The 14892-nt window shown below is 47.0% G+C and overlaps 1 protein-coding gene across 1 annotated transcript in view; it reads left to right on the top strand.

Moving 5' to 3' along the window:
- Nucleotides 1–13398, top strand: part of LMO2 (LIM domain only 2 (rhombotin-like 1)) — a 39722-nt gene extending 26324 nt beyond the window's left edge. The window contains exons 3-5 of the mRNA XM_006883787.1: nt 12–334; nt 4580–4795; nt 13179–13398. Of these exons, the coding sequence (XP_006883849.1) occupies nt 12–334; nt 4580–4795; nt 13179–13398 (759 nt within the window). The remainder of the gene's footprint in view (nt 1–11; nt 335–4579; nt 4796–13178) is intronic.
- Nucleotides 13399–14892: the final 1494 nt, after the last annotated feature.

Here is a 14892-nt window from a genome sequence, read left to right as displayed (position 1 = left end):
CGGGATGGAAGGTTAAGTCCGGAGCAGCAGCAGCCGCCCGCCCGGCCCCATCCTCGTCCCCGGTGCGCCGCAGCCTGGTGACTCGCTCTCTCTCTTTGGCATTTGAAGGGAGCGCAGTGACTGTCCTTGAGCGCGGAGGGGCGAGCTCGCCTCGGCAGCGCGGGAGCAAGAGGCGGCGCAGGAGCGGCGGCAGCGGCAACCCAGCACCCGAGGGGGTCCGAGCCCCGGCAGCCGGCCAGCCCCGCGCCACAAAGGGAGCGCCCCCGCCACCCAGCACGCCGCCTTCCTCCCCAATGTCCTCGGCCATCGAGAGGAAGAGCCTGGACCCGTCTGAGTAAGTGTGGCGCTCCTGCCCCTGTCACCCACAGTGTGCACGGCCTCGGGATCTGGGGCGCTGGGGTGGCGCGGACAGCCCTCGAGGGGGCTCCAGGTGCGCGCCCGCCTCGTGCCCTTGGCTCCCTGGGCTTTGCGCAGGACTCCCCCTTCCTCGCGGGGTGGCTCCGGGGACCCATGGAGAGGCGCTGGGCAAAGGATGATGGAGAAAGGAGGCGTCTGGCCTGGCACCTCCCCGACCCCCCGCCTCCCGCTGCCCAGGATGCTCTCTAAGCGGCCTTGGGCCAGAAAGTTTGCACAGGAGCGGGCACGACGGGTGTCAAGCGCTGGTGCGGTCTGGGGAGCGTCCTGGTTTTATTACCCCCCCACCCCCTTCTCTTGCCTCCTTCTAGCCCCCGTCTCGCTTTGTCCATTTGATTCCCGAAAGAGGGGTGTTTCAAGTGGAGCTCTCAGGGAGCCCCAAGAGCCCTCTTCAGGTCAGTAGGTGGAGCGACCGCCCTCAGCTCCAGTGGCCCGCGGGTGAAAGGTCCAAGCGACCACCTAGAATCTAGCTCTGGCCTCCGGAGACTCCTAAACCACCAAATCCAGAGTTAATCTGGATTCCTGTCACCACTCCTTCCCCAAGTCTACCGACAAGGTTGAGGGGGCAGTCGCCAAACACCAAAAGCTTTTGCACCATTTTGTGGTATAGGTCAATTTTTTTCTTGCAGAGACTATTCTCCAGATTTTCGTGGGAGCCTCAAAGGGGTTTGGGATCAGGGAGCTCTCCAATGAGTATTTGCTGCATCTGTTTTCTGGAAGTCCTCCTAGTTTGGAATGTTCCCCACTCCTAACCCACACCCCTCAACCCAGTCTTTGGTGTTGTCATGGAGAGAAAGGATTGTTTAAGATATCATTCCCCCCTCCCCCGTCAACACAAATATCCTTTTAAGATTCATTAGTTGTCTGGTTTTGAGAATTTTTATTCCTTTGAAGTCCCAGGCTAATCCTTTGAAGGGATTTGTTACACAGACCAAAGGAACTGGTTAATGACTTGTCCATTTGTGCTTTTAAGAGGCATTTGTTTTGTTTCGTGTGTATGGGTGTGTTCCCCCCCTTTTCCTCTTTAAAAGAACTGTGCTTTCCTGCCTAAAGCCTCCCTCCTCCAATTTCAGTCTTCCATGGTGTTTATTTACCTGGGTTTTACCCTCAGTCATCGACATAAAAGCTTAGTATGTTCTCATAAAACACAGGAAGTGCCTCTGTCCAATGAGAATATAAACATCACTATTCAATCTTGAAGGTTAAGACACTAGTTCTATAAGGAGCTAGGTTTGTATTAACAGAAATTCAGCTTCCTTAAACAAATTCTCCGGAGGAAAATAACATTCCTTTACTTGAAAGTCTATAACTATGCAAACAATGAGTTTCAACAGTGGTGTGCTCACTTTCTTACAAGCCTAGAATTACAATTTAGTCTCGAGTTTGCAGGAGACTAGGCAAGACCATAGCAATACAATAAGAGAGTGAACTGAATGAATTGCTGCCTAATGCCCTTTCGATCAGCAGAACTGAGTCACTAATCCTTTTATTAGAAGATAAATCTGGAGGTTTCGGTTCCCTGAAGGAAGTTTTCTCTTTTCAAAGTTTGTTCTTTTTCTCTGAGGCTGGAAAATTGAAGCATCCTAACCTCTGAACACCTTCTGAAGGTTGCTGAGCTCCCCCAGCCTTTGCCTCCGTCTTTGCCTCGTAAAGATGGGCTTGAACTGGAGATGGACAAGCTAATTGAGGAATTAACATAGCGTATTTTTTTTCACCCTGTCTCAGTCTCAGAATCTGCTGATAAATTATCTTAGAAATCCAGGCTAAACTAATAGTCAAGTGCATTGTACAATGTAGTCTCTGGAAGAATATAAAATATTCATTTAATGGTAAATCCCACTCAGTTATTGGTTTAGAACCGCAACCAAAGTTAATGTGATACTCATTAATTATAGAAAGATAGATGGAACCAATATCTTATCCTGTCCTTTCCTATTTCATCTTAGGCCATCGTGGTGGCTCTTTTGCTTAACATTTCAGACCAGTACCATACTAGATGCTTTATTGTGTACTTACTCAGAGCTCACTTGGGCCTTGCAATCAGCACCTCCTCATTACTGAAGGAGGCTTGCCTAGGCTTATGCCAATGAAACATTTAGTCAGAAAGACAGCCGGGATTCATGATTTTAAGCGATTTCCTCTATGATGAGCTAGAGGTGGCCCCTACTGCCTTCCTGTGGGGAACAGGAACAGTTCATTTTCATTCCAGGCGGTTTTGCACCAGCTCAGTGCAAATTCTCTTTCACAGTCGGTTGGCAGTATCAGCAGCCGGGGCATTCAGCATGGCAGCAGTGCCAGGAGCATTTCAAAAGCCCCTACAAGAGCCTGGCCTGTGGCAGGGGAAGAGATGCAATCCTCAGTTGATGCATATGAAAATGCCAAAAGTATTAGTTATTTTTTCAGGTAGCAATATGGGAGTCCTGATTCACAATCTGTAGAAACAAAGAAATAAAGAAAGTCAAGCTTCAGTGAATTTTCACACCATGTAAGGTCTCATTGTTAAACAAACAAACAAAAAATACAGTCCAGAAAACAGCAGTACACACACAACTGGCTTGCATGTCCTATCTCCTTGTTCTAAAAGGAGATAATATCCCAGACTGTCCTGATGCAGTCCTTTATCTACACACACACATGCACACACGCACACACACGCGCACATACATACACACATGCACACACATACACACACACGTACATAGTTTTAGCATGTCCTGAATATTCATGTGGAGACATGCCAGCCACCCACGGTTGTCAGAGGATAAGGAAAAGTTACCTGCGCTTCACCGTTCTTAAATTCAGTAGATGCTGAGGTCTGTGGGTACAGACCAGTTAGAACCTCATGTCACCTGGTAAATTGGTGTAAGCTAGAAATAAGAGTCAGGAGACAGATTTATACTTCCAAAGCACCCAGGGATAAACTCTTTTGGAATTTCACAGTGGGAAGTAGGTCCATTTTTAAAAAAAATAATAGTTTGCTTTTTTTTTTTTTGAAAAATAGCTTTGTCTTTAGGTTCCAAATACTGAAATTTAACTGGGTAACTGTTACACATCAACAAGTATTGGGCTTACCGGCCCCCCCATTTCCCATTTGGCTCTCAGATTATTTCTTTCACCCTCCTTGTTTTATTTTGACAAAGGTGTTTCTCTTAAAACACAAACCCAAAGTGTTCCAGTTCCTGTGAAGCAAAGTAGACAGAAGACATGATGATGTCGGAGTTTTTAATGGAAGAATGTGTATCGTTACAGATGCTCTGTTAAAAAATTGCCTGCACCACAGTTCCAGATTCTGCTTAATTGCCCTCCACTCTCCTTAAAATTATCTCTTATTGCTCGCCCCACTTCCCTTACTAAATTAGCCTCACCCAAATCAGCTTTGCTGTTGTAAAACTTCCACATGAGGGCAGAAGACAAGTGAGCTATCTAAGGTCTCTAGAAGCATGGCAGTGACCCCTGCACATCTTGGGTTTGTCCTTAAGGAATCATTCTGTATGAAGGATAGGATGAGAAATTTCCCTTGGAAAAAGCAATAAGGAGAATTTGTATTATGTCCTGATGGAGTCTTTGATTTTGAAATGAGACAGCAAGCTAAAATGATGCATCCGTTCTTGCTTCTTTCTGCTTTCACGAAGTTGGGAGGGGCATGAATTACACACTGATCCAGCAGACAGTTGATGGAGTTTTTAGGTAGTTGGCTGGCTGGGCAACAGAGGACTGGTTAAACCCAGGCAGGTTCCCTGGGGTTAGGCCACACTCGTGGGTTCTGGGTCTGGGAGAAGGAAACCGGAAGAATTGGAAAGATAGAAGCGAGTAGGGGAAAGAAAGGAGACTTGTGTGCCAAGGGGGGTGCTGGCCCCGAGCAGGGAGACAGTACAGCCGGCAGTTGCCTTGGATGCCTTTTGGAGCCCATGGTCACTTCCTAAAGGACCAGAGGCTTGGGTCTGCCTTGCTCCTGTCCTAACCCAGGCCTGGCTGGGCCTCACCACAATCTGGCCTAGAGATATGTTGGCCTGTCCCTTCTCCTTATGTCACCAGAAGGCAGTCAAGTGAGATCCCCATAATACAAGCCCCACCACAAGGCTGGCTTACCTCACAAGGGCTCCCGCTGCTCTGTGCCTGCTCTCACCGGGATGGGGATGTCCCTAATGCTTGGCCTGCTTTCCAGGGAGCCAGTGGATGAGGTGCTGCAGATCCCCCCATCCCTGCTGACATGTGGCGGCTGCCAGCAGAACATCGGGGACCGCTACTTCCTGAAGGCCATCGATCAGTACTGGCACGAGGACTGCCTCAGCTGTGACCTGTGTGGGTGCCGGCTGGGAGAGGTGGGGCGGCGCCTCTACTACAAGCTGGGCCGGAAGCTCTGTCGCAGAGACTACCTCAGGTATCTTCCCCTCACGGTCCCCAGAGGCCTCAGGAGCGACCTGAGTCAGGGTGTGGCTCCTCCAGCCCTCCCCAGAGCCATTATGCTGCCAGAATGAGGTCAGCCTTTGAGGCCCAGTCTCAGCTGCCCCATGCGGAGAAGCATTTGGCATTTCTGCCTGTTTGAGGAGCAGGTTCTCAGGGATGCATTCCTATGTGGTAAAAGTACTCATTCTTTGGGATGCCAAACCCAAACTAAACCAAAGCGGTTGCCATCGAGTCAATTCCAACTCATGGGGCCCCCTACAGGACAGAGTATATCTGCCCTGGACGGTTTCCAAGGCCATAATCTCTATGGAAGTAGGCTGCCACATCATTCTCCCATAGGGCCACTTAGTGGGTTTGAACCATCGACCTTTCTGTTAGTAGCTGACTGCTTAACCACTGTCCTGCCAGGGCTTCTTTTTGGATAGCATGAGGATGATGAGGCTGAAATTCAGAGAAGTTACTATATGTGGGGAGGGAGGAATAAGCATCACAAGAAAATGTCTTCTCTTGGAAGTTAAGGGATGGGTTCTTGTTTATGTGCTTCAAAACACACATAAAGATGATAAATACTCTTGTGTACACCAGTGTTAAGAGACGAGAAATGTTAAAAAGGAAAGCGCTCTCTCTCAGTGGAGCTCCAAGCATTTGGAAGAAAATAGGAAGGCCCTTGGCCGAGGGCAAAGGCCAGGAGTCATTTGTGGGTTTGAGTTCCGATGGCATTAACTTTCTAGCCCTGTAACCTTAGATGAGATAACTGAACCTCCCATGCCTCAATTTCCTCTACTGTAAAATGGGTATAATAATAGTATCCACCTCCAAGGTGAGAGGGCAGTGGTAGCTCAGTGGCTGCATTTTTACCTTACATGTAGGAGAAAACTCAGAATTCTAACTTACTGTCATTGAGTTGGTTCTGACTTGTAGCAAACCCCCACAGGGTTTCGGAGGGTAGAAATGGCACTAAGAAGAGACTGCCCACTTTTCTCCCAAGAAGCTGCTGGTGGATCACATCACTGGAGACACACACACAGCCTTTGAGTGAGCAGTGCAGCTCGATACAGACTGTGCCAGCATAGCTGAATGTGTGGGACTCACACAACAGAGGCAGTCTGGCAGCATAGTCGTCGGGAGTTCTGCTGCTGTTACAAAGGTGCCATCTCTTGGGTGCTTCAGGCCCACCAGTAGCAGCTCCACAGGAGAAAGATAGGCAGTTTCCTCCCATGCAGTTTACTGTCTCTGAAGATCCACTTCAGTTACGTGTTGGACTCTTTCCTTGCCGTCAAGTCAGAAGTGACTCATAGCTGACCTTCCAGTGAGTGTTTGGAGGCTGTAAACCACACAGGGGGAGGGGGGAGGTTGCTCGCCCTTCTTCAGTGGAGTAGCTGGTGGATTTGAGCCATCAGCCTTTGGGTAGGCGGCGCAACTCCCTACCCACTAAACTGCCAGAGCTCCCTATGAGTCAGCCAGCCAGGTTCAAGTTCCAGTGATTGCTGAGTTGAGTCTTGTTGTTATGTGCTGTCTAGTTGGAACTGACTGATAGCTGACCCGCCAGCGGCTTTTCGGAGGCAGTAACTCACATGGAAGGAGATTGCCCATTTTCCTTCCATGGAGCAGCTGGTGAATTTAAACTGCCTGCCTTTGGTTTGACAGTGCAGCTCCTTAATCACTAAGCCACCAGAGAAGTTCTTTGAGGTAAATCACAGTGGTAACTAACCCTGGTGATATTACCCATTTCTCTTTTCTTATGTAATGAACAGGTGCTAGAACTTGGAGGGGTGGAATAGGAACTCTGCGCACCAAGTGAGACACTAGCTGAAGACATCTCTGGTGCTTTGAGCCATACGGTCAAGCGCCATGCTTGTCGAGCACTCAGTGATGCCTTTGCTTGGAATATTCGAGCATTCCTACTTTCAGATTAGCAACTGTATAGCTGTTGCCTCTCTACCACCTTCCTGTTTTATAGGGTCTACAGAACTCACAGGGCCACCCATCTCTTGGAAGTTTCTCTAGACTTGAGTGCCCTTGGTGGCCAGGCCAGCACTTCCTTAGGGAAAAAAAGCCAACGACAAACCTGCAGGCACTTTGGTGGTGATGGAAGCTCATTTGTTTACTCAGGCTGACTGACAGAATAACCTCCCATCTTTATGTTTTTTCCAAGTTCCATGACAGAGTCCTTGCAAATTTGATGGTGCTGAGGAATTTGGTGATTTGTAATAACTTGATTATATTTTTCAGTCTTTCCCTTTCTTTTTTGAAAACACAAGGTTATAGAGCAGGGAAAATGAGAGCCCTGGGTTTGCTTGGTAACCGATTTGCCAGGCCAGTACAGAAAGCAGATGAGTAAAATGATTCCCGTTGGGCTCCCTGACTGCCTCCCTGTCAAATCATTTGAATCTTATTAAATGAAGTGCAGATCGAGTAAGGTCAGAGGGGCCCAGGCTTCTCTCTGTCTCTCTAATTTTATGGAACGTCCAAGGATACAACCAGGGCTGCCCGAGCTTGTTAATCTCTCCCATTTTAAAAAAGGAGAGGAGAGGGGGGAAAAATAGGCTGGGAGAACCCAATGTTAATTAACTTGTGTCTTGGTGACACGAAATAATTCTTCTCCCCGCTCCATTCCCAGGCAACATGTTAATTAACTCAGCGTTAGTGCAGGAGGCTCCAGCCTTCCTTTAGCATTTATATTATTATTATTATTAAAATGGGCAGCTGAAAGCTTAAGATGTGACACCTCTTGACAGAGCAGAGAGGCATGGCCTGGCTTCAAGGATGGTTCTTTAACTGGCCTGGTTTACAGGCGTTCTTAACTCACCTGCCAGTGTCATCATTAAAAGGCAAGAAAAGGGAGTGAGTGAATGGGATCCAGTCCTTCGTCCTAGGAGACTCCTCCCCAGGAGTATTCCCAGTGACCCACCACCTGTTATAAGCTTCTCAGGTATTTGGCTTCAAACAGTCATGAGACTCCACTCATGCTGAGCCTGGACCCCAATGCTATTGAGTTTTCAACATTCTAACAGTAGCTGTTGGGGTCAGTGATCACAGATCTTCTTAGATCCAATGTGTGGAGTTACCCCTACACTCACAGGACTTTACATTGGCAGCCAGAAGATCGCAGTCCCCTGACATCACAGGAGCATCAAAGCCCGGCAAGCTGGCCTCTGGTCAGGATAACCCGGTGATAGAACTCCAGAGGTCCCCATGTGGTCAGGCTCTGACTCCTCTCAGACTTGGCCTGATAATGCAGTGCTGCTTGACCTCATCTCTTTCTAACCCACGTTCCTGGCTTCCTATTCCAGTCTGTGTTCCTACCACTACAAACACACCCTTCATAACTCCTTGTACCCAAGCTTCACTTTAGCATCTGCTTCTTTACTACCCAGCTCAAGACATCAATTCTTGATGCCACAGGTTAATGCTCAAGGCAGGTGTTAAGTGCTGCTCTACTCGGACCAGTATTTGTTGTTCTGTGCTATCAAGTCAACTCCTGATCAGAGCCACTGTCTGTCCAACAGATTAAAACCTATCCCAGTGCTGCGCCAATCTCACAGTCTACTGAGCTTAAGCCCATTGCAGTCACTGTGTCAGTGTGTCTTGTTGCGTCTTCTTCTCTTTCACTGACCCTCTGCCTTTCCAAGCATGTCCTTTCCCAAGGACTGATTCCTCCTCATAACATGTCTAAAGCGTGAGAAGATCTCAAGTGCTTTGCTTCTAAGGCGCTCTCTGCCTGCTTTTCTTCCAAGACAGATTTGCTTGTTCTTTTGGCGAGCCACCATTACTTGCAGTCTTCACCATCTCCATAGTCCGAAGGCATCGTTTCTTCGGTCTTATTCATTGTCCAGCTTCTGCGTTCATAGGAAGCAACTGAGAGACTCTCAGAATGCCAGAACTGGAAGTCTCCGGTTGTCGCTGCAGATGCTGTCTCTCTTTTGGTCTCCTTGCTGGACAGTTTAAGACACAGAAACCTGATGAGAAGACACCATTTTCCAGGAAATTTAGAAATGATGCCGAGACCTAGATTTGTCCCTTAAATTTCAACCCTTTGTCATTGCCTTCATTAGCTGCCTGATGTGTCTTATAATTTACCCCCTGACATCCCTGTAATAAACTCTCTCCTTCCTTAAGGGCACACGTCACAGGCAGTTGGAGTCACACTGTGTTGTCAGTCATTTATCCCTGCCCAAACCCAAACTTAACTTACTCAACGGCCAGGAAGCGAGAACCATCTTTCTACTCTGTGACCTCCAGCGTGGTGGTTACCTACAGCTCCACCATCTGCTATACGCTGAGATCCGTGTGCTCCCCCAGTAATGAGCTTGCTCCCAGGCGGTGCTCTGAAAACACTCCACAATCTTCAAATGACAAGCAAGATGCAGAAGAAATTTGAGAGGCTTGGCTCTGAAAATGAGCTCGCTGCTCACAGACCACATCTTCTTGATTCAAATGTTTCAGAGTTTGCCAATTACCTTAATCTCTCCCAAAGCCTCTCAGAACACACTGCTTGATTCTCTGCTATTTCAAAGTGAATTAAGAACTTTGGCTGAGAACCAGCATTTACCTGGAACTGTCCTAAAGGTTTTATGTGCAAGCTACCTGTCTTAGCCATGTTACATGATGACTTCCTGCAGCCAGGCGGGGGCAGCTGGCAGAATACCTGAGGTAATCTGTGTTGGCTTAACCCTCAGCCACTGCTATGCCTCACTTGAACCTTTTAACATCCAGTGACGGTGGATGTTATGAAAAACCAAACCCATTCCCATCTGGTCAGTTCCAACTCATGGGGCAGAGTTGTGACTCCTGTTGTTGTTGTTAGGTGCTGTCAAGTCAAGTCTGACTCATAGCGACCCTGTGAACCCCAGACCTGGATCCTGTCCTGTGCCATCCTCATCATCTCTGACACACTTGAGCCCATTGCTGCCGTCACCAAGTCAGTCTATCTCAATGGGGGTCTTCCTCGCTTTTGCTGACCCTCCACTTCTCCAAGCATGACATTCCTTCCCAAGGATATCATGTTGCCTTTCTCATGTAGCAACATGTTCAAAGTAGGAGAGATAAGGCTTTGCCATCCTTGCCTCCAAGGAGCACTCCAGCTGCACCATTTCTAAAACATGCCTGTCTGTTCTGTCGGCAGTCCGTAAGATATTCAGTACTGTTCTCCAGCACCACAGTTCAGAGGCATCAGTTCATCTATCATCATTATTCACTGTCCAGCTCTCCATGCATAGCAAGTGATTGAAAAGACCATAGCCTGAATCAGGTGCACCTTAGTCTTTAAACTGGCATCATTGCTCTCAATCCCAATTCTTAGTAACCTCATACTCATAGGGCAGGACTATAATTTTCTTTCAGTTCTTTTTTCTTAATTTATTATTAATTTCAGTAAAAATTTACAGAGACTTCGGATTTCCATTCATTCATTGTTGCACTTCTCCCCCCTCCCAACCCTAGTACACTACCCTCTTGTAAAAGTAAAAAAAAAATTGTTTCATTGTTTCACAATCCCTCACCCCGGGTCCACTCCACTATACAGCCTTCGCTCTGGACTCCTGTCATGACAAAGATACCTAATCACATATCCCTTTTAAACAGTTTTCTCCCGCATCTGTTTCAATGCAGTATACATTATTTATCCCATCTTTCTCAGTCTCCCCCCACCCCAAGGTCAGTCCTGTTTTACAACAGTAGCACTATGCAGTATTTGTCCTTTTGTGACTGAGATACTTCACTCAGCATAATGTCCTCCAGGGTCACCCATTTTGAATAACATTGCACAAGTTCCTTGTTTTTCAATGCAGTGTAGTATTCCATTGTGTGAATATACCACAGCTTCTCTATCCATTCTTTTGTTGATGGACACTTAGGTTGTTTCCAACTCCTTGCTATTGTAAACAAAGCCGCAATAAACATGGGTGTGCACATTGTTACATCTTTCTCATGCAGAATGGATAGAGAGAGTGTGCAAACCATGAACATTTTGGCTAGGAGCCAAGTGCTAACCACTGCGCCACCAGGCCTCTTTGGCTGATGTTGCAATCACTGCTATTTCACAGAAATCCTGAGGACTCAAATGTTTCCCCTGGGTCGCTCATGCACTCAGGTACTTGTAACTGGTCTTGCGTTGGGGTCTTCCACTTCCATGGCTGGCGTGACTCCATCCCAGCAGGGTCAGTCTCCAGGACTGGCTTGCTTCAGGATCTCCTGGATGGATGAAAACCATGACTGCTGAGACGCACCCTCGGGGCTTCTCAGCCAGTGGGTGCCTGGTGCTGATGCTGCACAAGAACCTCTACGAGAAGTACCCTGGTGGCACAATGGTTAAGCATTCAGCTGCCGACTGAGAGGTTGGTGGTTTGAGCCTGCATGGCAGCTCCATGTGAACAAGACCTGGCCATCTGCTGCCGTGAGTACCGTCTAGAGAGCCTCATGGGGCAGTCTGTTCTGCCACATGGTGTCACAGTGAGTCAAATGTGGACTCATGGGCCCCTGAGGGCAAGAGTCTTTACAGAGCCAGATTGCCAGGCCTGTCTTCTGCAGTGCCACTGGGGTTGTTCCAGCTGGCAACTTTTAAAAAATAATCAGAATTACATTGATTTTATAGAGAAATCCCCAAATTACAAGTAGAATGGTATAACCTTGTCATTGTTACAGAGGGACCCACGGTGAGCATTGCCTGTATTTAGGATGCTGTTATGCCAAAGTGTGGATCTATAGGTATGAGAGTTCTCAACCACAGGGGGTGTATGTACATTTGAAAACGTGAAAAATACTGCCAGGTTGTTCTGACAAAGGCCATTTTGAAACAAAGATTTTACTTGATAAATGTTAATGTTGTTGTTATAGTGACTCTATGTACAACAGCCCTAAACTCTGTTCTATTCTGTCCTGTAGGAAAAGAAAAACTTTGTACTTCCTAGTAGAGTTTTTGCATTCAAAGGAAAGGCTATAGATACATGCAATGTATGTGGTGCAAATATTGGCATGGTATGATGGTTATGGAAAAGTATAAACTATGCATACTTTCTCTGAGGTCCATTTTCCTTTTGCATTACTGCAATTCTTTTGCTTTGTAATTTCAAGTTTAATGCTGTTGAGTTTGTATATGTAAACCAATTTGAATGAGAGCTCTAGTACTGTTACTGCAATCAGTGTTGATGGTATTATTGTGACATTGATAATCTTCAAATTGTGTGGACATTCTCACCTCCTTTTTAAAATGTCTTTTATGATCTGAGTGAAAGTTTACAAGACGTTGGGTTTTCATTTGATCTTTCATCGGCATTTTGTTTTTAACACTGTGGTAATGACTCCGTTCAATCACTCATCCACATCTTTTAGGTTAAGAATCAGGTGCCGAGGTCTCCATGGCAGCAGTGTGGACCGTAGGGAGTTGAACTGCTAACCCAAAGGTAGTTCCTCCCTACCCTGATGGTTTGAATCCACCTATCCATCATTGTCTTTGTGGAAAAAAGATAGACATTCTCCCCCTTTGTGATTTAGTGTTTCTGAAAGCCGCCTGGAGGGTCAGCTATGAGTCGTTTCGACGCCACAATAATGAGTTGTTTGATTTTTACTCTTGACCCTATTGCATCACCCACTTCAATATGGAAAATGGTTTGAAATAAGTGGCTTCTCAGCGGAAACTTTAGGAATGTCTGGGTTTAAATGCCAGCAGGAAAGTATCCCCCAGAGGGCCAGGAGGGTGGTGACTTCAGATGATCCATGCGGTATGGAGACCTGCAGTTTGCCCTGCATTTGTCTGAGGAGTGAATTAGGCATGAACTGTACCAGGTGTTTTCTGTCCGAGCCCTCGGTCCCTAGAGGACAATCATGTGGAGGTGGGCTTTGCTGCTTAGGAAGAGTTTGAGCCCCTCCCCCCATGGGTGGACTTAATGACGGTGGACATGCTGCAGTTTGAAGAGTCTCAGGAGGATCCCCTTTTTATTGCCTTCCTGGTCATCCCCCTCTCCACAGAGAGGCCCCGAGGGGTATACTTGAGCTCCTCGTCTAAAATGATGTTCCTCTTGGGAGGGCATCTCTCTGTGTCCTTTCCCCTTTGTCTCGAATCTCTCTCCAGAGTCTCCTGAGAGCAGAGAGGCCTGGAACAGTCAGTGGTGGGAGAGTTCTGAAGTTCAGAAAAGCCAAGAGTTACCACCAAGTAAATGCTACTGGTTACTGTTCGATGCCTCACTCACCCATACTTTCTAGACAAGACTACAAGATGACTTCCTTCCGGACCCAGCCCTTCCTAGACTCCTGACCTCCTGAAAGTCCAGCCTACTTTACAGAACCCATCCCCACGCCCTTTCTTTCAGCAAGGTCTCTGTCATCTTCTTAGTCTGTGTGTCTTTTTCCTCCTTCCCTAGACTTTTTGGTCAAGATGGTCTCTGCGCGTCTTGTGACAAGCGGATCCGTGCCTACGAGATGACAATGCGTGTGAAAGACAAAGTGTACCACCTGGAATGCTTCAAGTGTGCCGCCTGTCAGAAGCATTTCTGCGTGGGCGACAGATACCTCCTCATCAACTCTGACATAGTATGTGAACAGGACATCTACGAGTGGACTAAGATCAACGGGATGATATAGGCCACGGCCCCCAGCCTCCTGGGGGAGACGTTGGACTGCAGTCATTCTCTCCATGGAGTCTTCACTCTTAGGCACTTTGGGGATTCGTGGGTGGGGTGAGACATTTCTAAGGGGATGGGAGCCCCTGATTGGGCACTGATACAAAACAGCTAAGTCATATAGAATGCCAGGGAGTGATTTAAAAAAAAAAAAAAAAGACCAGCCCTTAGGGAGAATTTATGGCCACCATCTTTTTAAAATAACTGACATGATTAGCAGGAGGTAGGGACACTTGGGGACAAGTAGATGGGATTTCACATCTACATGATGTAAAGCCTGGGTGTGATTCTGACCCTTACAAACTCAAACTCATGGCTGTCAAGTCAGAATTAATTCATAGTTGACCCTCCAGTAGATTTTCAGAGGTGATTAATGGCCCTGGAGGAGAACGCCCATCTTTATCCCATGGAGCCGCTGGTGGATTCGAACCACCTGGGTTGGCAGCACACCCTCTTAACCACCAGGCCACCAGTGCTTCCTCTTACAAACTAGAAAGGTGCAATTGATTTCTGTCCCCCTCCCCGGCTCGTACAACAATGCTGTCCCCATCACTGTCCTCCAGAGGACTGTCCTCCAGAGGAGGGGACAGTGGGAAGAGTGGCCACCCTTTCCCCTTGGCCACCTTCCCAAGGCCTTAAGTGTTGGACCCTGGGGAACTGCATGGAGACCTAGTTCAGCTGCAAATGGAAACTGTAACTTTTAAGTAAACAATTATTTAACACAAATGTTTAAGGAATCACTGTTTTTAGACCATGTTGCTTTGAGGGATTCCACAGGTTGTTTCTATACAAATGTAAATGTTAAAAAAAAAGTTGTTCAACTATTTTATTATCTTAGATTATATCAAAGTATTTGGTGTGTGTAGTTTAAAAACAAAACAAAACACAAAACCCTGCAGACTTAATAAAAATGACAGACTGAAATGCAGTGTGGCCTGTGTGGTAATGACATACAATTTGGGATGATGGGGAAATAGGTGCCTTTTTTTTGTATCAAAAGAAAAAAGGAAATAAGCAGTGCATTTTTAGGTCGAATAAAAACCTGCCTTTATTGCTAGGGTTTAGATGAGGCAGGCACGCTTCTGTATTACTAGCAATTAGGTAACAGGCCGCCATTTAGCTCAGAGGGGTGTAGAATAATTAAATTGTTATTGTAAAGTGTGCATTTGGCTTCAGCATTGTTCAGAATGAGGGGAAGGCAAGATCATTGCCTCTGGGAAACCTGTAACCTAGAAAGGACACAAATACATAAAACAGGTTCCCTTTGGGAGGGAAGGTAATTACCTAGTTTGAAATGTGGCAAAGATGCTGAGCTTGACACTTCGATTTTCCGAGATGTGTGTCTCAGAGTATTTTATGACAAGTGGTTAAGAGGACCTCACTTCGAGGATTTAAAAGCGGGCGCCTGCCTCTGTGCCATCGTCTCTCACCCCGTCCCGCTGTGCCCATGAACTGA

This window comes from Elephantulus edwardii, unplaced genomic scaffold, assembly GCF_000299155.1.
Source record: "Elephantulus edwardii isolate Elephantulus edwardi_28Jun2011 unplaced genomic scaffold, EleEdw1.0 scaffold00029, whole genome shotgun sequence".
NCBI classification, from domain to species: Eukaryota; Metazoa; Chordata; class Mammalia; order Macroscelidea; family Macroscelididae; genus Elephantulus; species Elephantulus edwardii.
Note: the sequence above shows the minus strand (reverse complement) of the source record. Positions and strands in the feature narration are given on the sequence as shown.